Source organism: Hypomesus nipponensis, chromosome 19 (genome assembly GCF_054491055.1).
Source record: "Hypomesus nipponensis isolate SF chromosome 19, ASM5449105v1, whole genome shotgun sequence".
Taxonomy (NCBI): Eukaryota; Metazoa; Chordata; class Actinopteri; order Osmeriformes; family Osmeridae; genus Hypomesus; species Hypomesus nipponensis.
Genome location: NC_140379.1, coordinates 13,339,221 through 13,366,108, shown reverse-complemented (window position 1 = coordinate 13,366,108; position 26,888 = coordinate 13,339,221). Strand labels below are relative to the sequence as shown.

The window sequence follows — 26,888 nt, the reverse complement described above, 5'->3', positions numbered from 1 at the left end:
GAGCATCAGCCAGTCACTCAAGCAGAGGCCTTGAGACTGTGGATCAAGGTGCCCTGGTAGGCCTGACGCTGTAGTGGCACGCACCCTGCGGAGCGAAGGGAGCAGCCTGACAGGCAGCTTGGCGCTCCACGCTCCTCTCTAATTGCTTTGATTTGTTCGCCCAGTTCAGGGAGATAACGAGAGCACTGGGACAGGTGATGTGGTTTTAACAGCCACAAGTACACAAGCTGTGGGTCATGTCTGGCTTCTCCAATCCTTTCCTCTCTTCCTCTCAGGTCAGCTTCTCCTGACATGACCGGGAAGGAAGAGATTGGTGCTCTCTCCATCTTGATTGTACAGGGTGCTCTTTCAGAGCAGATTTCCATTCCCTGGAATTACGGGGAGGGAAGGAGGAGAAGGAGAGTAAAGGAGGGAAGAAAGAGGGAAAGGAGGGAAGAGGATGAGAGGAAAGGAGGGATGGGTTGATGTGGAGAAGCCTGGTTCGTCAGCGAGATCCAAGATACCGCCCTGCAGCTTTTTAGAATCAACATCGAGGGAGGGAGGGAGGGAGGGAGGGAGGGAGGGAGGGAGGGAGGGAGGGAGGGAGGGAGGGAGGGAGGGAGGGAGGGAGGGAGGGAGGGAGGGAGGGAGGGAGGGAGGGAGGGAGGGAGGGAGGGAGGGAGGGAGGGAGGGAGGGAGGGAGGGAGGGAGGGAGGAAACAGGTACAGGAAGTGGAGATGGACCGATGTGTGGTCGTGGAGAGAACACTCGGCCAGTCTGTGGGATTCCCAAGATCCTACCCTGCTGGGCGTGGCTCCACACCACCAAGTCACATGACCCCTGGAGTCTAGCCAGCCAATCAACGCTCTGGGAGCCAGGAGCACTGAGGGGAAGACACAGGAGGCCAGAGACAACAGATGGAGTGGTTGTGGTATGAGAGACAGAGAAAGAACACATTACTGAGATAGTGAGGGAGTGAGAAGGAGGGAAGGGTAAGAGACAGACAGGGAAGGTTGGAAAATAAAAAGAGGAGAAAACAGGCAATTCATAGATGACCAGTAATTCTGCAGGATTCACCAGAAGTATGTTACAGAGAGCCAATGGGCGTGGCACTGCATTAACGGAAAGACAATAGGCAGAGGAAAATTCTCTCTCTCATTGGCTACGCTGAAGAAGGCAGTGTGATGTCACAGACATACACCCATTTCTCTGTGACAGTGTGGGTACACATGTCTGTGTAAGCGCCTGTGTGTGTGTCTGTGTGCATGTGTGTGTTTGTGTGTCTGTTTGTGTGTGCATGTGTGGTGTCATACAGACTTGTGTGTTTGTCCTTGGCAATATTTCTCTTTTTCTAAACACCTTTTGTGGATCTTTCTAAAGGGGATATGGGTTTCCATGGAGACCGGGACACTTAGGAACAAGCGAGAACTCTGGTCGTGAGGAGATACTCTGGTACTGTGAGTCTGGGGTGAGGAACAAGGGAGAGAAAGGGAGAGGGGGAAAAGAGAGAGAAGGTGGGTGGGTGGGAGGGGGGAGAGAATGAGCAGAGATATCCTTGAGTCTTTCCGTACAGTGTACATGTATAGAAACACAGTATCTGCATGTCGTGGACAGCCCGTACTGGTCTGAGTCATTAGATGAGAGCAGCAGTCTAATCTCTCACCTGACGACAGGGTTAAGAGACTGCAGGCTGATAACACAGCCATCAGAAGCACTCCGTCACATGATAATGACATTATCCTGACACTCCATTACATCCACGCTTTCACTGTAATCTTGTTAAAGGCCCAGTGACAGAGAGAGCGACGCTCGCACACACACATACAAGCACACACTGACAATGCACGAGGACCCACACACACAGAAATGTCTGAATGAATGGAGATGGATAAAATGGATGAGGAGGAGGAGGAGGAAGACCAAAATGATACTTTTGTAAGGTAACCTTGCTGCTAGAGAGGAACTGGAAAACAGAAATAAAATGGAAAACAGTCATTGTTTCCAGCGACTGTTTCAGTCCTATGTAGCCTAGCTTGTCATGCACCTTCACTCCTCTTCTTTGCCCTCCCCTCTCCCCAATACCCCATGTGGTGAGCATGGAGCTGCTTTTTCTAAAGAAGTTAATAGTCATAGAGCCCCCTGGTGGATGTTTGAAACAACAACAGGGTTGCAATTTTGAACCTCATTTACATGTAGTCATTTAACAGACGCTATTGTCCAGAGCGACTTACAGTAAATACAGGGACATTCTCCCCGAGGCAAGTAGGGTGAAGTGCCTTGCCCAAGGACACAACGTAATTTCTCACGGCCGGGAATCGAACCAACAACCTTCTGATTATTAGCCTGACTCCCTAACCTCTAAGCCATCTGAACCAAGAGCAGCTGTATACCTCCAGTGTATATTAGAAAACATCAATGAATAATAACAATAACACAATGTATTATAACAATGACTTCATGCACAATAACTATATAAATATCAATCAGCAGAATACATTACAACACAGATGTGGGTACAATAATTTGGTTTCCTTATTTTGTCACACTGGAATGTTTTTAGAGTGATTCCCAGTACGGGGTTTTTCCAGTCTGGCTATACAGTATGGCTCAGTGCTGTATGACAAAGCAGACACCTAGTGTAATTACTGATGTTGGCTAGCCTACGGCACTGACCTGCTAGCCTGCCACACAGCTACTGCAGCTCAGCTTTCATTACTCTGCTGCCTCTGACACACACACCATTAGGCACCCTTATGAATGAGCCACAATCGCAAGCTAGGGTGCCTTGTTCTCCTTGCTTCCCTCACTCCCTCCCTCAATCCTTCCCGCCTCCCTCCCCCCTTCCACCTCTTCATCCCTCCCTCCCTCGCTGACTGCACTCCCTCCCCTCCTCGCTCCTTGCCTCCCTCTCTAACCAGGAAGTGTATTACAAACAGATTAAGTTCATATAAGACCATGGGCCACAAGGAGCATGAATATCATACTTACTACAATAGAAACTACTTGCTGACACAAGTCTCCCATGTGTCTAGTGTGTTTGGAGTATGAACCTCAAATGTCTACATAAATATAACTCTCTATTACTCTTCTAAAGAGGATTCAATTACACACTGAAGCCTGATGTGACTAGATAATGGAACACTGGTCTTCCCCTAATCAGAACCCATCTGACAGGTCACACGTCCTCATGGCCCAAGGGAACAATTTGGGTGTTGCATAGCACATGGTTCCTGCTTTTCTGTCACTCCCCTGCTCCCTCCCCATCTCCTCCCTTTCCCTCCCACCAGCACCTTATTTGGGGGGCGGTTGTCGCGGGGGACACACTAATGGTTTAGGTTGTCTAGGCAACGTGTGATGCCATCTGTCAGGGTCTGGCTCGCTGATCCTTGTCGTGTAGCAGAGACACATGGGTCCAGGAGTGTGCTTTAGAACTATACTCTCTGCTTCTCTAACAGCTTCTAGAAAAACACACACATGCACACACACACATGATGCACACAAACACAACACAAACAGTGGTCTGGATAAAGACAGCCAGGCTCCAGAAAATTTAAAACAATAAGAGCCGCCAGTCTCATCAGTCATACCGATTGCATGCATACCTCTTGTGAAATAATCAAGAGCATAAAAAACTGTACTAAAATGTGAACAAAATGATTCCCCTTACAGTGTCTAATCACAATTTACAGTAACGGTGCAGTTCTATACAGGATGTAAACAGTGAGCAATGCTTGTAAAAGGGATGCTGGTTTTGTTTAAAAATCTAAGCTGGGGTCCAGATGCCATGCAACGATTAATTAACTCTGTAGGTTTTTCTGAGTCACTGTTAAATTGGTTTAACATGCTGTAAGACAACAGCATGATGTTCACTACCCAAACAAACATTGATTCCTGAGGTCAAACGATGAAACCTCCAACCTGTCAATCATGTGCTTAATCACATAGAAACAGACTGGGATAAAGTTTATTTCGATTTTAATTCATTTTCCCACAAAGTAAAAACAATTTTACACAAAAATGTTTTGGATATGGGATATCAAAACACACAAACATGCATTAGCATGTATACACTGTATGGTGACATGATGGGATGAATGTTAACCAGTGCAAATTAGAAAAAGGGGCTTGGAGAAAGGGGGTGTGTTTGAGAAGGTGTAGAGGGAGACTGGGGGCGTGTCTGGAAGGCACTGTGGACATGGGGATCTAATCCCTGGGGAAGGAAAGAGGGGGAGGGGGGGTCAACTCCACCTGGGACTATAGCACCAGACATGCACACTGGCATGAGGATTAGAATGTCATCGCCTCAGCGACCACTAGATTGATAGCATCCCCCTTTAACTCCAACCCTTGCTCCCCTCTGAATCCCTTCCTCTCTGGGCCAAAAATGTGCAATTATACCTCCCCACCTCCCCCCCATTACTCCCCCGCACAAGCCTGAGCACCAATAAACAGGACATTAACGAGTGTTGAGCAGGGGCCGGGGCCTGGAGGGCTCCTTTACCAGGCGAGGTCATCAGGAAGGAAGCTGAGAGGAGGGTGACGCGGTAACGCTGCATGCTGGGCTGCAAAGATGATTCAGAGTGGTGGAACTGTTGCCATTAAAACTACGGCTGTGTCGCCGTATGAGAATGAGAATGGCCGTCTATTCTAGTCCGTCAGTTGAGGGTGCTCAGTCACTGGTCCGGTTGACCATGTGAAACAGCGCCATCTGTTGATACAGGTAAAAAATCACAACCCAGACTCATGTTTTCAAGCATTCAGATAGTGAAAGTCTTTAAGCACAAGCTCTATTTCAAATCGAGTTCTTATCAACATGAAAAATATTTGCTGCAGTAGTTTATGGGCTGTTTATGATGTTTTGCACCTGGTTTCCCCTACATCCTATAATGAGTAGTCTAATCGCTGCGGCTGGTCGTCCCATGTTGAGATTATAAAACATTTCCGCTTTGAAAACTCAACATCACAGTTTCCTCAGTCCCAGCAAGTTGCCCCCCGTAAATTCATAGGAAACTATCTCTAACATTGACTCACTTTCGAGATGATTTAGGTGAGCGGTTTTTAAAGTAGGCTAGGAAGGTTCCTGTAGTCTACTTTAAAGCAACTGTTCAGATACTGCCTTGCTTTAGAAAGCGTTTTTATATTTCCTCTACCGTTTTGTTCATTCTAGTTGTGACAGGCAACTAAGAAGGCGTGAAACACTTACACAATTTGACGACTTTGCTAAATAGCCAGTGGACAACCGAGAACCAATACTGGTCCAGCGGTATGCGGAGCATCATGTAAGATGACACCATAGGCTTTGAAAGGCGCAGGGATGTTCCTTTGACATGTGGAATTTACCTATAGTAGCCTATAGCTAGTCATTATTGTGCAGTCATCATTTCCCATAGTGGACCAAGGGGACGAGAGTAACGTCGCTGGGGATGGTCGATCTTGAGCCTTTTCATACAGGGTCTGTGTTGGGCAATTCTGGATGTACTTTCTAAAGTATTCAACTTCGCTTTTGACTTTAAAAACAATTGTGTAAGTATTGATTAATTATTGTTTTAATTAAGACATAATCATTTTGTAGATGATTAGGCTGTTATTACAATAAGTATTTACAAAACGACATTAGCCAATTTCTTTTCTGAGCGTTTGTCTTGAGTGTTTCAGTAGTATAAACTTTGTAATTTGTTCCGACTTAATCTCTACTCATTACTCATGTGGCCTCATCAGTTTAAATTGTTAGATTGTTAACTTTGCGAGATAGATTGTTGTTACCAATCATATGATAATTCAGAATCATAATTCTGAGTTCTGAATGATTTAAAAAAGCAAACTCTAATCCAAATTGCCATATGGTAACCTCTAGAAATTGAAGTGATTACAACTGGATGTGATTGAATCTGAAAAACAATGCAAAGATTGAAATGGGTGTTTAGGTCAAAGATGGATCTCTCTCCAAAACCTAGCTATGTTAGTTTGGGCCAACTACAAGTTTTCACATGGGAGCTCCAGAGGCCCAACATTAGGCCACAAGAACATCAGGTCTATGTGTTTTACTGCTTTGGGGTGCATGCCAAGACTCAAATCAATGAACAGATTGTGCTGTGGCCACTATTTATTATTTTAAAACGTCATCTTAAATCTGTTCAGGATAAGGTATAGAATTCTTTCACTAGGATTTCAGTTGCCAAGCATTTTTGATTTTCGTGTTACTGTTTCGAGCCAGTGCAGCTGTACAATGCAAGGCCTCCATGTTGGGGGTGTATAAACAGAGGGGAGCGATGGACCCTACCATCCTCTTGGCCTTTGGCTCGCTGTTTTATTTAGTCTGGAACCACAAGAGGGAACACCATGTGTAGTGGAGCTAAGACTGCTGCCCGCTGCTCACCAGGACCAAATACTAGACTTCCATCTCAGGGAATTCACTTTTAGGTCCAGCGGTTCTGGAGAAATTTGGGTTCTGTATAGAATGGTCTAAGGTTCAAAAGCCACCTGTTGCACATGCATGGGGTCAATGTCTAGCAAACCAAAAAAAACCCTCTCCTCCTTTCCCAACCACCTTCAATTCATGAAACCCTTTCTGTATTTAGTGTTCATGAAACCCCTTCTGTATATAGTGTTCATTAAATCCCTTCTGTATATAGTGTTGTATTACTTCAGATAAGCTGTTTCAACTTGGAAGGTGATACCAGTAAAGACTGATCTTGGTTTCACTGAAGGTTTAGATTGCTGCTGCTGTTGGGTGGGCTGTTGGCCATCAATATGACCTCACATAAGTCATTTTTTTGTGAATAGTTTATTCAGACAGTTTTGTAAACTAATAGTTAAGCCTGAAGCATGCAGGGAACAAGTGAAGATGCAGTATTGGATTACTCTGTGTCTGTATGAAAGAATCCAGCTGGTTTTCTGGTCTGGGATTGACTTACAAAGTCATCACAGCTTGATTTTCACTACAATACAGTTGTCAGGTAAACTTGTGACAGTCTTCTAGTTCAGTTACAAAGCACTATAGCCCACCCAGGCAACTCCAGGACAAGGAAACTTGAAAAGAGGGTCTGTGTTGTAGCGTACAGGAGAGAGAATTCTGTCAGCTAGTTGAGAAGTTGATTGTTTACTAGCTGTATGGGGCTGCAGATCGGTCCTCTGGAGAGCTCAGGGTCGGGCACAGTCAGGCCACGGGCAGCTAACCCATCAGTCATCCTGTCAGCTTCGGTAGTCCAGGTATTTGCATGAACGGTTTTTACCCTGCAGAAAGCTCATGTTTGCGCAATACCTAATGTCATTTCGCTCAACCGAAAGGGAGGTTCTCGTCTGAAGATGTTCCCTGTCATTAAGATACACACCAGGCAGCCCAAGGAGGGGACGATTAGAGGCTGCAGAATTTCGTCGAAGCATATCGAGGGGAACATTGTAGGTAGGGCAAAGTAAATGAGCTGGAATACCCAGCACAAGCAGGTATGGGCCTGTGTATGTGTGTGTACAGTAGGCAGTGTATGTATGTATGGTTGTGTTAGTACAGCAACACCTATTATTACCACATTTTTATAGTTTTACTCTGTGATAAGGATGCCTGATAAGAAAGTCGTGTCAGCAGCAAAATGAAACCAAAATGATGTCCTAAGAGTCAAAATAGTAACTACTAGGTCCAGGTGTAACACCTGGTTGGCCCTAATATGTGTGTGTCTGTGTGTGTAAGTGTGTCTGTTCATGCATGTGTATGTGTGTGTGTGTGTTAGTGTGCGCAAGAATAAAGGAGGCTTTTGTTGAAAAGGGAGGCCAACCAGTGACCTTTGTCTCCATTTCCCAGCAGAATCCGTCCTCTAGTGGAGGTGTGAATGTGGCACCTGTGTGTTTAGTTTGAGTCTCAGACTCCCATGGCCCTGCCGGTCAGCATCTCGACAGCCCCCACCCAAGACCCCTGTCTCCTGGCTGAGTCTGGTTAGTTCAGCAGCTGCAGTAGTTTAGCAGCTCCCCAGTCCATCCCCTCCTCTAGGCCGTCTGCACATCATTGCTGGAACTACACAGAAGCAGATCTAACTATACTCCCAGGGCCCACAGAATCTGAAAACGGTTTTATTGGATTGTTTTAATATGACAATACTACATTTCTGCCAAGTGCATCATGCCCTGGTTTCCTTCCATACATTATTTTATTGACCCTCATTTATTCAGGCAAACAACCCTATTATAAGAACACATTCTTAACATCATTTTAAATGATGGATACGTATCAAATATGTTGTATGTCACCAAGGCCTGCAGCATGGCCCGGAACAGTGTCTAGCATGGCCCAGAGCAGCGTCTAGCATGGCCCAGAGCAGCGTCTAGCATGGCCCAGAGCAGTGTCTAGCATGGCCCAGAATAGTGTCTAGCATGGCCCAGAGCAGTGTCTAGCATGGCCCAGAGCAGCGTCTAGCATGGCCCAGAGTAGTGTCTAGCATGGCCCAGAGCAGCGTCTAGCATGGCCCAGAGCAGTGTCTAGCATGGCCCAGAGCAGCGTCTAGCATGGCCCAGAGCAGCGTCTAGCATGGCCCAGAGTAGTGTCTAGCATGGCCCGGAGTAGTGTCTAGCATGGCCCAGAGCAGTGTCTAGCATGGCCCAGAGTAGTGTCTAGCATGGCCCAGAGCAGCGTCTAGCATGGCCCAGAGCAGCGTCTAGCATGGCCCAGAGCAGCGTCTAGCATGGCCCAGAGTAGTGTCTAGCATGGCCCGGAGTAGTGTCTAGCATGGCCCAGAGTAGTGTCTAGCATGGCCCAGAGTAGTGTCTAGCATGGCCCAGAGCAGCGTCTAGCATGGCCCAGAGTAGTGTCTAGCATGGCCCAGAGCAGCATCTAGCATGGCCCAGAGCAGCGTCTAGCATGGCCCAGAGCAGCGTCTAGCATGGCCCAGAGTAGTGTCTAGCATGGCCCAGAGCAGTGTCTAGCATGGCCCAGAGCAGCGTCTAGCATGGCCCAGAGCAGCGTCTAGCATGGCCCAGAGTAGTGTCTAGCATGGCCCAGAGCAGTGTCTAGCATGGCCCAGAGTAGTGTCTAGCATGGCCCAGAGCAGTGTCTAGCATGGCCCAGAGCAGCGTCTAGCATGGCCTTTCAAGCAGGACACAGTCAGGACAGGGGGACAAGACAGCTGTCGTCGGTCTGACCACCTGTCTGAGTCTTCCCTCGTACAAGTGTCATCCAGGTGTGGCCCTTAGCTCTACAGCCCTGCCTGGATGGGAGATGACATCATCACACTTCCTGTGTGAAGGAGCCATAGTTTCTCGACAGAAAGAGCAACTCCCAAAATGTTGATCTATCAACTGATATCTATCCTTTTGTTGTTCTGCATTCATATCTGGCATGTATTCTTATCTGATCTGTTCATCCAGTGCAGGTGTTGTTTTTTTGCAGAGGATCAGATTAACAGTGAAGCTGGTGTTGTCCTAGAACCGCAGAGTCCTGAGTCTGGAAGGGTTAGGCAGTCTGGGAGGCTTACTGGCAGGTAAAAACACAAGCCACATTGGTTTGTGGGTGTCAATCAGCAGATATACCAGGGAAATCAAAACACAAAGCTTAACAGAAACATCCCAGGATTTGAAAGTACCGAGGCTAACAGCATCGAGACTGACAAACAACCTGACTTCACAATACACATAACACATGCAACCCTTCCCATTCATGCTCTACCAACAGGTTCTGAGTGTCTAAACCATTGTGGAGGAGAGGAGGGAACAGTCAGTCATGATGAATCCAGAGTGCCCCCAGAGTGCCCCCCAGGCCCTCCCCAGCCCTGAGAGCCCCCGCCACCAAACAGGCCTGGGGATGCTCTGTCCCCTGAGCCCCAAACACCGCCCTGGGCCTGGTCTGGCAAGCCCTCAGGAGTACAGCCAATGGCTGCCCTGCCGCCACGAGTCCAGCCTACTGCCCATGAAAGAGGATCTGGCCATCTGGCTCAACTGCATTTTGGGTAATGTAGTATTTCAACAAAGAAGAAACTGTGCTTTAAACGACTCGTGTCTTGTACAATAGAGGAGCAGGGGTGCATATATAAAAACTTAATTCTGGCTATTTTTGCTGTTGATAATTTGTTCTCACACACCTGTGTTCAGATTTCACCCCGCAAATGCTCAAATGAGGTGTTTATTCGTTATGTATTTAATTTGACTCCTACATATTTTATTCGTTTCTAGATACAGGATGTTATTTATAAAACACCACTCACAGTCCTTCCTACTGCTTTGAGCAGGATATTGGATCATAAAGAAGGAGCTACAGCACTGTGAAAGATAAAGCCCTGACCCTAATCCCTGTCATGGCACTGCATGCCCTGTCACTGAGAGGAACCCTGTTCACATTCCAGCTGAAGGGCTGTTTCTTCACAACAGTCTGAAAGGAGGATGTAAAGAGACCAAACGTGTCACAGCGTGCCAGTGTATGACTAGACAGTTAAACACACAAACACACACACACAAAGACAGGCGTCTGCTGTGTCAACAATGTGAAGACACGCATAAGTAATTTGTAATTCTTAGAATCAAAAGCGTGCGTGATACCTTTGACGTTTGATTTATGTAGTAGATGTAACAGGACAAAGACATTAAATTAAGTGGCTTTGAAATACTTTTTCATTTTTATACTTCAAAAATCCCTTTCATATGTTTATGGAACTTTTGTTGAATAAGTAGCTCTGTCCGCTTCCAGAAAACCACCAGTGTAGTCCCGGACATTGGTTCATTTCTAGATGTTCGGACTTCCATGCAAATCTGAGGTTGGAATTTCACCTGTGACATGTAAGAGTTGGGGTAAGGGTCAGGGCTACGTTGGCGTAGGGGTCAGGGTTGTGGTTGTGGTTGTGGTCAGACTAGGGTCAGGGTTGTGGTTGTGGTTGTGGTCAGACTAGGGTCATGGTTGTGGTTGTGGTAACAGTCTCTCTCCTGTCTTCAGGTGAAGACCTGACTGCACACAGTCTGATGGACCGGCTGGACAACGGGGTTCTGCTCTGTGAGCTGGCCCAGGAACTGCAAGACAGGATGATATTAGCCAGCAATGAGAAGGTACCACACAGAGAGAGAGAAAGAGAGAGAGAGAGAGAGAGAGAGAGAGAGAGAGAGAGAGAGAGAGAGAGAGAGAGAGAGAGAGAGAGAGTGGATTGGCTCTGGTATAACCAGACAACAAAGGGTGAGATTCTCTGTTGCTGAAAAATGTACCTGGGTCTTCTTTTTACTCTGACCAACTGGGTCCATTTGAACTGAGTTTACAGACAACATGATTTTCCCACAACCACTTTCTAAAATTAAGTGTATGTGTGTATTTGTGTGTCTGTGTGTGTGTATCTGTGCGTGTATGTGTATGTGTTTTACCCAGCCCTTCATCCGCAGAGTTATCCACTGGCGTGCTGATGCTTCTTCCGGATCCTTCTTTGCCCGTGACAACACCGCTAACTTCCTGTATTGGTGTCGAAAGATTGGCGTGGACAAGGCTTATCTGTTTGAGTCTGAGGATTTGGGTGAGTGTTCTCTCTCTCTCTCTCTCTCTCTCTCTCTCTCTCTCTCTCTCTCTCTCTCTCTCTCTCTCTCTCTCTCTCTCTCACTCTCTCTCGCCGTCATACTGTAGGGGAGGGGCTGCTGAAGGTGAAATTAGAACAGCCTTCAAGGTAGATCAATCGCTCCCACGGTCCAGAGACTGGACTGTAGAGAGTCAGGATGAAAGCCTGAACTACAGCCTCCTCTAAAGAGAGCCTCTGGATCATGTTTCAGTCCTCTGCCGTTGGGTCCCTGCAGGATCCCAGGCGCAGGACACCAGAGACAGTCAGCACGCTGACCTGCTTCTGTCACACACTGGATGCTAGCCCTACCTGTACTGTCACAGACTGGATGCTAGCCCTACCTGTACAGTCACATGGGCGTGTGTGAGGGTGCTTGGCGTCGGTCACTACACATGCTTTTATGTGAACATTTACTGTTGTATGTATTAACAATTGTTTCCCTACTTTCTCTCTCTTTCCTCCTTGTGCTGCACCCTTCATGTAACGGACAGTGTGGGGAGGGAGACATAGAACATGCCAAAGACTAAAGGTCAAAGGTTGACTAACATTCTGCTCAGCAATTTTCTCTCTTGGGGATCAGTGGTTTAAGTATAAACAGAATCTCTCATTTATGCACTGAATTGGGATTGATTCCCTTTACTGAATCCTCTACTGAATCAGGATTGATTCACTTCTATGAATTATCTGCTGTATCTCCAAGAACTTCACAGAGGACAGGCAAGTGAAAACAAGGCACTCAAGGTTCTTGTCCTCCACTGATCCACTTCAAACACTGCGTGTTGTGTCTCCCAGCATGCTGTGTCTATCTCTTCTGTGTTTCCTCTCCGTCTACTATGGAATCAGTTGCATTTGATCTGGTGATACATTTGGATTTGCAACCCTCATCTGTGGTCACAATTCATGTTGTCATAAACAAACCCCAAACATATTTGAGTGTATTTTTCATAATCTCCATGAGAAAGATGCGTTTCTTTATAACAAGCCAATATTTAACTTGATCAACTCTAAGATCTAAGCCTTTGAAGGTTTGATTACAGACTGTGTGTTGTACCATGCTAAGTTGTGCGGCCTTGTGTTGTGCTGTGTTGTGTGGTCCTGTACTATGCTGTGCTGTTGTCCCTCTGACAGTCTGATCCACGGTTCTAGAATCATTCAAAGTTGTCCTTCCTGTCTCCAACGTGTTGTGGTTTATCTCTCAAGGCATCTGTCATCTCCTGTTACAAATGAATAACCCCTATTGTTATATTGTGTGTCTGTGTGTGTGTATGGCTGTGTGCATATGTTTGTGTGTGTGTTCAGTACTCCACAAACAACCTCGGGAGGTCTGCGTCTGCCTGATGGAGCTGGGGAGGATTGGGGTCAGGTGAGTTACAATGACCAGGTGAAAAGAGGGCAAAAACGCTCTTTCTGCCTCTTGTCTTTCTCTCTTACTGTTTCTTTCTCACCTTTCTCTTTCTCTCTTACTCTCCTTCTCTCTCTCTCTCTCTCTCTCTCTCTCTCTCTCTCTGTCTCTCTCTCTCTCTCTCTTTCTCTTTCTCTCTCTCTCTCTCTCTCTCTCTCTCTCTCTCTCTCTCTCTCTCTCTCTCTCTCTCTCTCTCTCTCTCTCTCTCTCTCTCTCTCTCTCTCTCTCTCTCTAAGGTATGGAGTAGAGCCCCCAGGGTTGGTGAAGCTGGAGAGAGAGATCGAGAGGGAGGAGGAGGCCAGGTCTCTAACCCCGTCATCCCCTCTCCCCTTCCCCTTCTTCCCTCCTCCACCTCTCCCTCTCTCCCCACCTCTCACCCCTGACCCCACCACCCCAGTCTCAGAGACCCCTCCCCGGCCTTCGTCCCCCACGGCGGTCACAGCTGCCTCTCCCCCCTCCACGCCTACGCCCCCCACCACCTCCTCGTCCACCCAGACCTCCCTCTCAGGCAGCCACACGAGCACCTCCTCCGTCTCCACCCAGACTCCCCTCTCCGCCTTCTCCAGCACCCACGTCCCCCCCTCCCCCTCCACAGCCACACTGCTGCCCCCCCCGAACCTCACTGCCACCTCTGCCTCCACCCCCCCTGACAAACCACTGCCTCCACCCTCACCGCCTCCCCCTGCCTCCCCTCCGTCACCCTTGCCACTGCCCTCGCCCTCTCATACTCACCCCAGCAAGTCCTCTGGCAAGAAGGTCTCCACAGGAACTGGAAACCTGCTCGATGACATTGTAAGTACCTAAACCATAGCCTTGAAGTCTTACTGACTTTGTCAGTCCTAATGCTGTCGACGGGCAGAGTACCATTGACTTTCTTAGTACGACTTACTGTAATAAGACTTAGTCAAGACAATAGTGAGGAAAGAGGCTACCTAAGAGGCTTTGGTGGTTCTAGGTGAGGAATATCATTGAGGACCCTCCTTGTAGCTGCGCTGCCAGATTCCCTGTGGAGAAGCAGCCTAAAGGACGCTACCGTCTGGGGGAGAAGGTCCTGTATGTACGGGTACGTCCACACACACGTTCACCCACTCTCCTCCACCATCTAACACCGTCTTCCATCCTTCTCCATCCTCCCAGGACTGACCTCCAATACAAAAGCATGTTGATCAGTTGATATTTCTGATGATACTCACAGACTGTGTTTGAATCATAAGTCGTTGACAACATCATTAGAGCGGTTAGGGCTTTTCACAAGTAAATATAAAACAACGTAAAACAACTAAATATTGAGAACCAGCTTCCCATGGAGAAGAATGATATGTTGGAGTGTTGATTGGCATGGAGCTGTGAGTGTGTGTCTGATGTATGACGCGGGGCTGTGTGGGAAATGTGAGTGTGTGTAAGTGTGTCTGTGTGTGTGAGTGTGTCTGTGTGTGAGTGTGTCTGTGTGTGTGTGTGAGTGTGTCTGTGTGTGTGAATGTGCGAGTTCTGGGTATGTTTGCTTTCGTTTGTATGCTTGTGTGTGTGTGTGTGCACCATATGAGGCTCTGTGTGGAAGGAGTGAGGATCTGTAGAAGGACGCCTCAACGCCTCATGGGAGCCAAGGTTGCTTGGCAACCGGTAGACTGAGTTCACACCTTCCAAAGGAAATGAAAAAAGGATCTCAGTCATACTGACGACACGCCCTGGTTTGTATTAGCTGATTTGGCATAATATGGCCTGAGTTGACACTGGTATGATCACAAAAACAATGTTGTATGTAACACACCTACACAATTGTCAGCACACATTTGGTGTGTGTATTCATGGTTGGTGTATGTGTGTGTATGACATGTTAGTGTCCTCGCTCCGCAGTGACCAGTAAGTCACACTAGGCACGGCTGTTTCTCTCGCTGGCTCATCGGTTGCCAACACAAAGCCATATAACGCTCAGTTAAGCCCATTGAAACCCAGCGACTCTCACTCTGCCAGCCCAGCAGTCTGAGTGACGAGCCTGATGGAGCTGTCTGTGGCAGTCTGCTGCTGGAGGTTCACTTACAACAGCATTCCTGCTCCTGCTCCCCGAGCAGCCTGCAGCAGGGTTTACTGCTGTTTGGACATAATGGCTGACTGGAGGGAACACCTGTTTCTGTGCTCCTCTCTCCTGTCTGGCGGCGGAGAACAAGCCCCGACGCCACATCAAAGGAAGAGGCCTCCATAAAGCAGAGCGGATGGGCTGTGCTGATGGTTCACAGCCAGACTGATTCAGGAGGGGAGTACACTACAGTATGCTGACTGAAAAACAGAGGGGGAAATGGCATGGCCCGGAGGGTTCTTTAATCTGATCATAAACAATCTTCTACTCTAAGTCCCTCAGCAACAGCATGTGTGTCTGTTCAGTGTGGGTTATATGCAGTGTGTATATGTTGTGTTTGGACCGTATGCAGTGTTCAGTGGTTTTACCCAAATCAATAATGTAATAGACGGCCAATAAGGTAATTATTTTGCATTATTGACGATAGCTGTTTTATGGTTTTGGTCATTATTACATTATTGGCTGCTACACACTCCTCGGTGATGTAAAAGATCCACTAAAGAACTACAGCCCCTATCGGTCCTGAATGCGTTGTGTGTGTTTCAAGAGGGAGGCTTGGTAAATAGCCATCAGAGATAAGCCTGTAAGATAACCTTTACAGCCATCCCTGCCACAGTAGGTTGTTTGTACGGCCAAGTGTGTGTAAGTATGTGTGTGTGTGTATAAGTGTGTGTGCTCGTCTTTTTAAAGAGCCACAGTCTATTGATCATAGAAGGCAAGTCATTAGTGGTGTGATTTAATCAGACTGCAGCTCGTTAAACAGTGCCCTGGTGCGACAGCCTCCCTCCCTCCCTGCCCTCCATCCATCCATCCATCCCCTTCTTCTCGTCCTCGCTCCACCCCCTCCCTCGCTTTCTCCCCTCTTCTCGTTTTGAGGTTTTTCAATCAGGGCCCCCACAGCCTCCTCTTCTATTGAAGGAGAAGGGCTTTCTGCTTTCTTCTCCAGGCATAATGAAGAGCTTGGCTGTATAGCAGGAATGATCTCTGCCTCAATAGAAGGCTGGCCATTACAGCCTCTGTGAGAATCAGCTCCCTGCCTCTGCTATCCATTACCATCAACTCACACTGGAATATATGATGAAAAGACAACATCTCACCATTTAGCATTCATTGTGGATGTGAGATAATAGATATTTTGTGTATATATGATCCTTTTTTTCAACCAAACCTTTGAAAAATACTAACATATGATTATTAGAACTGTTGCTACTATCTCATCCTAGGTTTTGTCTTGATTTTGTCTTTTGCTAATCCTTGCCGTTTTTAACAAGACATCGGGCAAAATATATTTTACGACAGCAATTTTTTCAGCTTTTCCTGTTCTGTTCATACAATGACACATTTGTCTGGATGAATGGAGTGTCATTTACCTCATCCATCAAACCTTGGTAAACAAACAAACCGGTCCACGTTCCGTCCCTCGGTGGAGATGGCTGAAGCCTGACTCCTACTGGCGGACAGGACAAATGCAGGTCCACATCATGTGTGTCCTCATGAATCTTTCATAGAGGCAGGAGGGGAGAGAATCAATGAAGCTGCCTGGAAGCTCCCGAGGGAGACTAGCAGTCAGCGTATGGGCCGTAGACAAGATGTGTGTGTGTGTGTGTGTGTGTGTAAGTGTGAAGGGAAGAGGGACGTCTGGGATGAGGAATCTAATTATAGCAAGAGGAGCTAGATTTTAAATGTCAAAGATGCACAGTGTGTGGAGAGCTGATGATATGGATCAAATAGAACAGAGAGCCATGGGCTTTTCCACTGCATTGCACTGTACTGCTGGGATTCATGTTTAGCATTTGGAATGTGCAGTTACCTCCCCTGTTTTGTAGTGACAGCTGTAAGGTTGCTGTGAGGAAACCTCAGCTCCTGTGTGTCTGTGTCCCCGCCCCTCCCTCTTTCCCCCTCACCTCTTGTGTTTGTTTGGCATGTCAGACTTGACCCCCCTGTCAGCCTGAACATTTTAATCTCCTAGCCGACAGCTGAGCCATATCCCTTTTGAGAGGGTCTTGGGTAATTGAGATAACCAACCATGGGGTGTGTGTGTGTGTGTTCCAATCTCCATTAGTACGCGTGGCGGGGGGATAGAGGGGCGGAGAGATGAGGTGTACAGGTGCTTGTAGGATCAGACTTGTAATGACTCAGTAATGAAGGTTTTATGGGCGATAAGGACAGGGGGGGCGTGGCAGTGTGACAGGAGGACGGATGGTCTGGCGCTGGTCTCTAGGGAGAGATGCTCCCTGGAGGGAACAGCCCGTCTTTCTCTCCTCTCACTCGGTTCCTTTTTTGCCGTCCTTTTTAATATCAGAGCCGTTGCCATAGCAGCCCAAGGTTTTCAGGCCAGGCGTCAGCAGAACACCTGCTATCTCTCACTGTCTCCTCCAAACACTCGACACATTGGAACACTTAACACGGATGTTGTTGTTTTCACAGCCTTCAGAATAAGTTCTGAATATCTGCAATCAATTTTTTAGTGTGTGTGTGTGTGTGTGTTAACCCTGGGTGTGAGCTCAGCTGGCAGTACAAGGCAGGGGTTTCTTGAGTCTTAATGAGATTTTGACAAAGCTGTCTCAGAGATCATTTGCCTTTCATGGCCTTGGTTATAAAGGCTGAGAGAGAGTGCGTAAATATTTGATTAGGAAGGGGGCGGGGGGTATGGAGGGGGGTCGTTTCCTTGCTTCAGGGAGGCAGGAGGTAGCAGCCATACAGTGTGCACGTGTGCACGTGTGTAGGTGTGTACAGTATGTGCATGTGTGTATGTGTGTGTTGGATGGTAGTCCTCTAATCAACACTCAGGTTGGGTCTGGTATCATCCCTATGAGGTCGAAGGTTGTGTGTTTGTGTCTGTAAGTCTCTCTGCACACCAGCATCTGCATCACCAGGTCCCAGGTGCTAAAGGGAGTTTCTCTGTCTGTGACCTCGTCTGTCAGATGCTGAACGAACGTCATGTGATGGTGCGTGTTGGAGGGGGCTGGGAGACCTTCAAGGGTTACCTGCAGAAGCACGACCCCTGCCGTGCCCACGGCCTCATACGAACCGAGGTCAAAGCTGGTCGAGCCAAGGCGAAAGTCAAAACCCCCAACATGAAGGACGACTCCCCTGACAGCTACATGGTGGTCGGAGCCCACCGGAGCAAAAAGGGATTCAAATGGTCATGATTCAAACATGGAGCTTCTTGGTGGGATTCAAACATCTACATGGAGATACTGAGTGAGATTCAAACATTTACACAGAGATACTGGGTGGGATTTGTTAAGTTTACCATTACGACAAGGTCCACAAACTTGGGGGATGAATCAGACTCACCCCAAAGATTACTAACACAGGTTCAATAGTGACATGGTGTCAAAGCTGGTTAACAGCACACATCCAGGCAACTGCAGGTCAGCTTGGATGGAAACCTTATTTGTAGATTAGGTTGAAAGATTATTTGGTCATAAGTATACCCCAGAATGGTGATGAATTAGTGTGTGTCAGGTGCGAAAAGGGCAATATGTATGCTGTTACTTATGACTGTGGTCAATGGTCTATCTTTTACGACTTTAAGATTTTGATAAGATATTAACTGTTTTTCCATAACATGGTAGAGTAAAAATACATGTATGAAGTGTATAGTCTAGAAGCAGGATGGTTGAAGGGATCTAGTTAAAGCATGTGTAGCCTGCCAGGCCTAACTTTATCCCCATTAGATCTATCTGTCTCTTTCCAAATATTAGATTTTACAAAAAGATATTTTTATATAATGTAGGACCTTGAGAATATACAGTTGTTCTTGGAATAAACAAGTTGAGTAATCCTAAATGTGTTCAAATATATTTGAATTGATTATCATGAAATAAATTATGATTCCTTCTCTTTTATTTTGAAATGCTTGTCTTTTCTTCTACCAGGGGTGAAGTGGGGGGGTACTATCAAACTGTCATCCTTCCACAGGATGGAAAAATCAAAATGGTCTACACTGGAAAACTAAACCCCACAGTACTGGTTTCTTCCTCTAGGTGGCATTGTGTGTCAAGCAATATAAAGCCATTGACAATGTCTCTGCAATCCTTCTGTTCATGACTGAGATACTGCAGGCTTAGCACCCAGTGTTCAGGTCAAGGCTAAGCACACACTGATTATGGGTAGGAGGTGGACATGGAGTGGACCACACATTCATACTGTGTCAGCAAATACCACACCAGGATTTGTTCTTCACAAGGCCAACATCCGTCATGAATTGTTAATCAAGCAAACTTGAATGATAATGAAGCATTGAGCTCCTACTATAACATTATTATGTTTGTTGTGGAGGTACAATGATAGAGACAGTGACACAGTAATAGTCAACATCCCAGTAGAATAGTAATTACATTTTATTTCATTAAAATAAATTAGATTTAAAAATGGACACGTCTTAATACATTGAAAGAAAAGAAACTGTTATGATCTCATGCGAGACTATAATGTCTTTTTAACGCTTTCCCTACTCTCTCCACTCTCCACAGATGTAATAACCAGTAGAAATGACTAGTAGAAAAACACAGCAGTGCTACTTGGAGAAGTGCCACTTGGAAACTGTGGCGTTGGTTGACAGCATGTCTCGTTGCCCAGGCAGCACTCTGTCCCTGGTTTGCCTCTGGAGATCTCCCATTTAGACTGTCTCTGTCGCTTGTGCATTGTTCTACATTGTGCTTCCCTCTTCACTCTCTCTCTCTCTACATGCCTTTTGATAGTTCAGCAGTGTTGCTATGCTACAGTTGACAGATAGTACACTATCACATGATCATGTTATCATCCAATTGAATGAGGGGAACAAAGCAGTAGTGCCAGTTCATTGGCCAGTGGTATTACTTTCCTAAGCAAACCTGGGATGAACGGGAGTGCTTCTGGTGCTCTCAAGCTAGTTTATTATTCCCATTCATCCTAGGCAGCCAGAACAGGTGCACCTGGGCTGTTTGAGAAATATTGTATTTCAAGATACTTTCTTCCCATGTTTGCTTTTTGGAGAGGACACAGTCAGAAGAAACACTGGTGAATTGTAGAAGTGTTTGACACACGCACAGTGCTTCTACAGTGTACAGTTGTGCTTTTGTCATGAATAATGTCTCAAACCCCCCTCACATGATGTCTTCAACCACATAGAATACTGCACTGATTCTAAATCAATGTCGGAAGTACACACAAACAACTCTTCAACCCCTCATCAATTCACCTTTAAACACTTTTGAGGAACTCGTGTAAATGACAACAGCACTGTACCAAGCAATGTACAATCCTCCTCTGTACAGAACACATGTGATCCATGGACCCACCCCTTCTCATACTCCTGTTTCTAACTCCCACTCTAACTGTTCATGAAGTACTGTAAAACTCCAGTGCGCCTAGACCCTGTCAGTTACTGGCCTGTCCCACTGCACTCCTTAGAGGTGTCAAGAGACCATAAAACCAATCCTCAGTCACAGAGGCCAGAGGACAATCAATGAAAAAATCATAAAACCGTCTCCTTAATTGTTTCCCTCACTTGGTAGATGGTGGTGGTCGATCCAATAGGACTGATCCAGACCAATGTGATTAAATTGGTCCCCTCTTACAGCTATGACCAGGGCTGAGTAGGAGGTGAGATCTACTTCAATCTCAACGGAGAGTGTTTGCATCAAGTCCCTATCATATCTCTGTTGACGGAAACATAATAATGAATCAGGACTCACCTTCTTCATCCCATCATCCTTTTATTTACTGTGCTGAATTGGATGGGTGGGACATTCTTCAACTCTTTTTATTTTTTACCGGAAGTTTAAATCTAGCATTCCTTTTCATTCAAATGAACCCTTGAACAAGCTGTGCTTCTTAATGACTTGAATGGCCAGGATGCACACGCATCCTCATTGACGCATGTGCTTTACTCAGCTGATACAAACCCCGCAACCACAGTATGTGGTCCCAAAACCTTCATGTTAGCCCCCAAAACAAATGGAAAACACATTCTTATTCAAGAGCTACTTTATACAAACAATGACCTGAATCTACGTCTAGATGCGTTTGTACATACAGAATCTGCAGATCCGCCGTGATAGAGAACAGAAGGGTTTGCTCACCAGAGCTTGGCCGGTCATTGGATTCTTCTGTGTGTTTTGTCGACTTCCACCACGTCCTCACCTGCTGTTTCTGTGTTGAGCTCTTAGTCCACAGGTGAAGAAGCAGGGTTCTGCTGGTCCTTCTTAAGGATGTTGTTCAGTGTCTCACTGTTGTGGTCTAAACAACGGACAGTTTATGCCAGCATAATGTTTCTGTTTTTTCATTTTTTTCATTGTGAACAATAACAAACACGTACACACCACCTGACTACACGAGACACGGTCACAGGAAGTTCCTGTCCTGTTGTCTGGTTTGTTTGTTTGTTCTGTCTTATTTGTTCTGTCTTGAGTATAATGCTCCTCTCTTGAAGCTTCTGGAATGTGTGTGTTTGTGTGTGTTTGTGTGTGTGTGTGAGTGGATGTTTGTGTGTGAATTTTTGTGTGTGTAAAAGAGAGCACCATATTAAGACAACTCCTCTTGAAAGAAAGCAGTCACCTTCAGGCCACCACACAGTCAGTAAATACAGTCCAAGGTTGTAAAAATATGTGGCCTGGATTGTGCTGTAAGAGCCTGTACCCCAGCCAGCCTCATGTGTCTGTGCTTTCAATGGTCCTCCAACTACCTCAGCAAAGGTACATGAAGATGGGATGGGATCTGTCTTGATTTCTTTTCTCCCGCCCCTGCTCACTGAGCTGGAGGGGACAAGAGGACGTCGTGGGACGGTGGTGGTGGTGATTGGGGGGAGGAATGGTGTTGGTAGTGATGTAACAAAGACAATGTTGGGGGGGGGGGGTGGTGGCCTCTTCTTCTTCTTGTGGGTTCCGTGGGCTGGGCCAGTTTCCCCGGTCTGATCAGACGGTCCCGTTCTCCTGCCGCGGCTTGTGCACGGTGGTGCGTGAGGGGGTGCTGAGGGAGGGGGCCAGGGTACAGAGGAAGCCGGCCAGCAGGGTGAGGCCCAGACCCCCCCAGGCGCAGAACATGGACCAGCCGTAGCCGTGGCTGATGTCCTCGGGGAGGCCGTACATGTAGCGCGGGTAACGCGACAGCTCGAAGTTGATGCCCGCCACGCACGTGCACAGAGAGATGATGCAGCACGTCCCTGTGAGGAGACAAGGAGACGGGTGGAGGAGCTGCTGCCACTACCCAATCAGTCCCCCCTACCCACTACACTCTCCTGGGAGTAAGGGGTGCTTTCTGTTTAGCTGCATACACGTCACTATGGGCCAGGACAGAAAAGAACCCCCGTTGCTTCCAAGAGGATGAATCAGGGTAGGGAGAGGCACCACTGGCTGCTCTGTGGGTAATGTTATTCCTCAGAGAGAGGATCTGGTTGGCTCGTCAGTCTGCCTGAGTTAGATGTCCTCAAGACTGCACAGTGTTCTTCCTGTAAACACTGCATTCCATTGTGCACCCTTAGCTCACCGCACGTCTTACAGTAAATCTGTGTGTGTAGGTGTGCGTGAGTCACAATGAAACCTGATAGGAACCTTGTTCTTCTTTTTTATCTTTTACACGCACATACACACACACACAAACACACACTGTGGCGTGCTCTTACCTCCCATGAGGAACAGTAGTCCAGCTACATACTGCATGAGGTCATGCTGCTGACAGCATCCCAGCACACCTATGATCCAACCAAAGAGGATGATGGACACAGCCATGCCCACGAAGCCTGCCGTCATCCTGCGTAGGTCTGCACACACGCACACACACACACACACACACACATAATGTTCATGTAACGTGTGTTGTATGTAGATGTGTGTGTGTGTGTGTGTGTGTGTGAGAGAGAGAGAGAGAGAGAGAGAGAGAGAGAGAGAGAGAGAGAGAGAGAGAGAGAGAGAGAGGGAGGGAGGTCCCAGTAGACTTACGGAGCGCGTGCCATTCATCCTGGCGTATGGTCTTGGTGATGTTGACGGGGAGATTACGAGGGAGGATGGACGAGGAGTAGTGGTACTTGACGGGGGTGCAGCGCTGTATCAACCCTGAGAGACAGAGAAAACATAACACAAACAATACATAAACACAGGGTTATCTATCTAAATCATGGTATCAAATCAAACTTTATTTGTCTATTTCTTCACAAGCAATGTCATAAAGATCAGCACCAGTAACCATATGAGCAACCCTGACCACACTGATGAAACAAGTAAAATCTCTGGAAGAAAGAGGAAGAAACCTTGAAATGTCTGTCCATGCAGGACTTAAAGAGACTGCTGTACAAGTTACATTTGCTGTGTGGACAGGAGCTATCTGCAATTATGCAAATCCCTTTGTGTGTACCAGATAAACACTTCACCGAAAAGATGATAACAGACCAGTCGAGCAATCAGCCACAAACTCACTATCAGACTGTGATTCATTCTTTAAAAAAGTCCATCCTTTGTCTCTGTGAATGACGTTGGTGTGTCATCTGTCTTGGCTAACTGCTGTATGTGTGAGACAGCCCCTCTCAGAGGACAAGCAGTCATAGTGATCAGTCTGTAATCACTGTTCTCTGTGGAGGGTGGCTATATGAACTCCAAATAGACCTCACCCAGATACAACACCACAGGGGGGGTCTCTGGATTCAGTGATAACATAATAACGTTGGTGGGGAGAGATCCTCCATACCTTCTCCTAGACACGGTTTGAACCCCAGAATTAAACCGCACAGATTTAAATCCAATCAGAATATGCTCCTGAGTTCAGGAAATTGAAGAGAAATCCAAAGAAAAGCAAGCCAATGCAGGTCACGGGACAGAGTTACATTCCAAAATAGGTGACAAACATATACACTGCCCGTATTTTGGCTGGATAGGACCACAAAACATCACAGTTTCCGTGAACATCCCATCTACCCCTCCTGCATGCCTGTATGGGACCTGACCCCAAATCTACCTCTACTGTCTGCCCCATATCTACCCCTCCTCTATGCCAGTGGCGACCCAGAGCTGTAACAGTACATTCAGGTGGAAGGTGCTTCGAGGAATGCCGATGGAAACATACTTGGAGCACACACTCCATATATCTCCTGTTATCCTGAACAGCAGGGCTGTGCGGGCCTAATGAAACGCCATGGTGTATGACACACCATCAGGGACTGTGATGCCTATTCATGCCACACTCACCCCCACCTCCGAGCGCCAGCTGCAATCTGCTCCAATAGATAACAACCTTACAGAACGCTCAACTCAGCGGGTTTGTTTACATTGTGATGGACGCAGTAGCAGTGGACTGACGAAGGGTAGACAGATTACCATCTTTTAGTAAATGCAGTAAGTGTGCACCTGCGCATTGTTTTATTTTGTTGGGTTGAGAGCTCGTAAGAAAGCTATGGTTGAACACCCATAACATGACAGACTGACGATACGTTGGTCTGAGTTGTGAGGTTATCTGGTGACCAAAACAAACAGGGAAACCAAAGCTTGACTGTGGTTGACTGTTATTTGTTCATTCACAGCTGAGTGATTCGAAGAAGATTGTTTGTGTACAGTCATCGGGAATTGCTGTAAACCCCTTTGTTAGAATTGCATAGTAAACAAATCTGCTATGCTTTCTAATATGCTGTAGCAAGATTGTTTGTTCATGGTCTGAAATGATATGAATAATACTGCTTTGCTGTGTCTCAAGTCTGGGGAGGATACCGCACACAGTGGTCCATCCATGTTCCGTGATCTCCCCCGCAGCTCAAAATTCCCACGAACCCGGATGTGTATTAATAATTTAGCTACTCTTTGCTCTTCTCTCGGTCTCTCCGGAGGCACTATAGTGCTATTAACCACGAAATTTCTGTATCATATCATTATGCAAAACACCTACACTTTTCAAAACCAACAGAACCAAATAGATCCTTAGATAATATGTTACCGTAACGTCCCATCAAACAAGAGCACCATCCTCTCTAATTGTTAAATCTGAATCTTTAGGACGGACGCCCCATAATTCAGCACCACGGACAGCGATACACGCAAGATGCCAGAGGCGTAAAAAGCGTCCACATCCCAATAACTTGTGCCTGTTCAGTGGAGGCCTTATTTACATTACAGCAAATATCCATGAGTAAATAACAGTCTTTGAGTTTTTAGTTATTAGCCTATAGATAGTTCGAAGGAGCCAAAGCCTCTTGCATCGGTTCTTGTCTTATGACTTGCAAATGTAGAACTCTGGTAACATTTTAGGTTATTATTTCCGAACGTTGGGTAATGATAGGGAAACAACAAAGGCTGGTTGTGTATCTTACCTGAGTTCACCAGTTAGCGTCATCACGGCCTGCTATGGGCTTGTGAGCCAGACACATTCTTCCCCTACCTTTATAAATGAGGTCCTCTGTCTCCAGGTCGAATCCCTCACGATGACACTTTCTCCAAAGCCCAGAGATGGTGGAGTTGAACTGGCGGCTGCAGTGGGACTCCATCGCGGAGGCAGCGGCCAGAAAGTGCCGTTTTTCCCTGACGAGAGGAAGCGCTTCAGCACTAGGGCCGTTACCTTTCCATTCTATGCCATTTGGAGGCATTTGCAGGGGGAGGTTGTGATTGGAGATGTAGATGTAACCGGGATCGTTTCGCTTGTTTGCGTAGTTTTTACACCTTTCCCGATGTCTCCGTGCGTCTGTCTCGTACCAGTAGTCGGTGCATATCGCCATGGCAAGCAAACCCAAAGCACAGAACGCTAAGAACAGCCCCGTGCTGGTTAAAATTTTCATGGCGGCCATCTTTCCCGTTCGATGGAGAGCCCAGACAGTCGCGAGAAGGTTCCTCGGCCGCCGTGGTGGTACCCCGTGTCTAAAATCACTACAGCGCTCACAGCCTCGCGGATCCGCGGGAAACAGTGGACATGACGGACGCCCCGTTTCTCTCGGGCTAGATGCTGTCTATTGTTGTGGTGCACCCCCGCAGTAGTGTTGTTTTCCCCACCATCTGTTATGGTACTGGAGAGGGGAGAGGAGAGGGGATGGATGGCGACCGACGCTTGCAAAGAGTGGGGAGGGATGCAGTTGCTCTCTCTCTCCTCTCGGGTATCAGCGGGATGGTGAGCGCCAGCGTCCAACAGCTCGCTCAATTACAATGAATATCTGAGGCTATTCAGCAACAAATACCTATTTATTTTAATAAATAGAATTTATTAAATTGAATAGTATAGATACAACAGTACATTATATTGCCTACAAAAGCATAAATTACCACAGTAGGTTACATTGAAACAATAATCACAAAATCAAAACCCTTTTGAAAATTAAACCTTCCTTAGACAAACATTAAATACATATTTATTCAACAAGCACATACACAAAGACAAGGACATAGATAGGTTGGCAATGACAATTAAACAGTATCCAAAAATAACAAACAGAATCCAGTAAATAAACAAACTAAAGAATAGCACAACTCCAACCACTTCATATCTAGCCCAAAATATATTCAATGTGCAATGTTAAAAAAAAAAAATGCTTGAAGCATTCCTCAGACATCCTTCAGTAGAGAACTCTGTAGCCTTGAACATCTTATTCAGCACATACGCAAACACCTCAACTAAAACATGAACAGAAACAGCACAGACAAATCCAACACAATGAATCAAACATGAAGTTGTAATGCTATCCTACTGTCACATTTCAGTGAGCTTGATGAGGTCCAATAGGGACGTGTACACAGTAAAGGTCATAGGTCAGCTGATTTGGGCGGATAAAGTCCTCAAACAGCAGGCAGACCACGAAGGAACAGAACCCACAGGGGAGTCGTTATGGCAACTGCATGTGCCAAACAGACTGTGTATAAACTAGGCGAGTGTGAACACACAATCGATGAGCACCCCTACGCCACCCCAGATCCTTTCTCTCACATGACATTTAGGGCTCACACTGTTCCTGCAAATGTGCTTAGAGTCAAGCAAT

At 46.6% G+C, this 26,888-nt stretch overlaps 2 protein-coding genes across 2 annotated transcripts; one reads left to right on the top strand and one right to left on the bottom strand.

The window, feature by feature from the left end:
* The first annotated feature begins 9,685 nt into the window (after window positions 1-9,685).
* Window positions 9,686-18,741, top strand: gas2b (growth arrest-specific 2b). The gene is made up of 7 exons (XM_084682627.1): window positions 9,686-9,908; window positions 10,886-10,995; window positions 11,306-11,447; window positions 12,786-12,849; window positions 13,125-13,680; window positions 13,844-13,951; window positions 17,887-18,741. The coding sequence occupies exons 1-7, from the start codon at window positions 9,686-9,688 to the stop codon at window positions 18,112-18,114; spliced, it is 1,431 nt and encodes a 476-aa protein (XP_084538753.1). The 3' UTR covers window positions 18,115-18,741.
* A 3,123-nt stretch (window positions 18,742-21,864) lies between these two features.
* tmem276b (transmembrane protein 276b) lies at window positions 21,865-25,951 on the bottom strand. The gene is made up of 5 exons (XM_084682571.1): window positions 25,832-25,951; window positions 25,307-25,796; window positions 22,888-23,001; window positions 22,572-22,709; window positions 21,865-22,112 (listed from the first exon to the last, which is right to left on the bottom strand). Exons 2-5 carry the CDS (start codon window positions 25,707-25,709, stop codon window positions 21,865-21,867), a joined length of 903 nt encoding a protein of 300 aa, XP_084538697.1. The 5' UTR covers window positions 25,710-25,796; window positions 25,832-25,951.
* Between the last annotated feature and the right edge of the window lie 937 nt (window positions 25,952-26,888).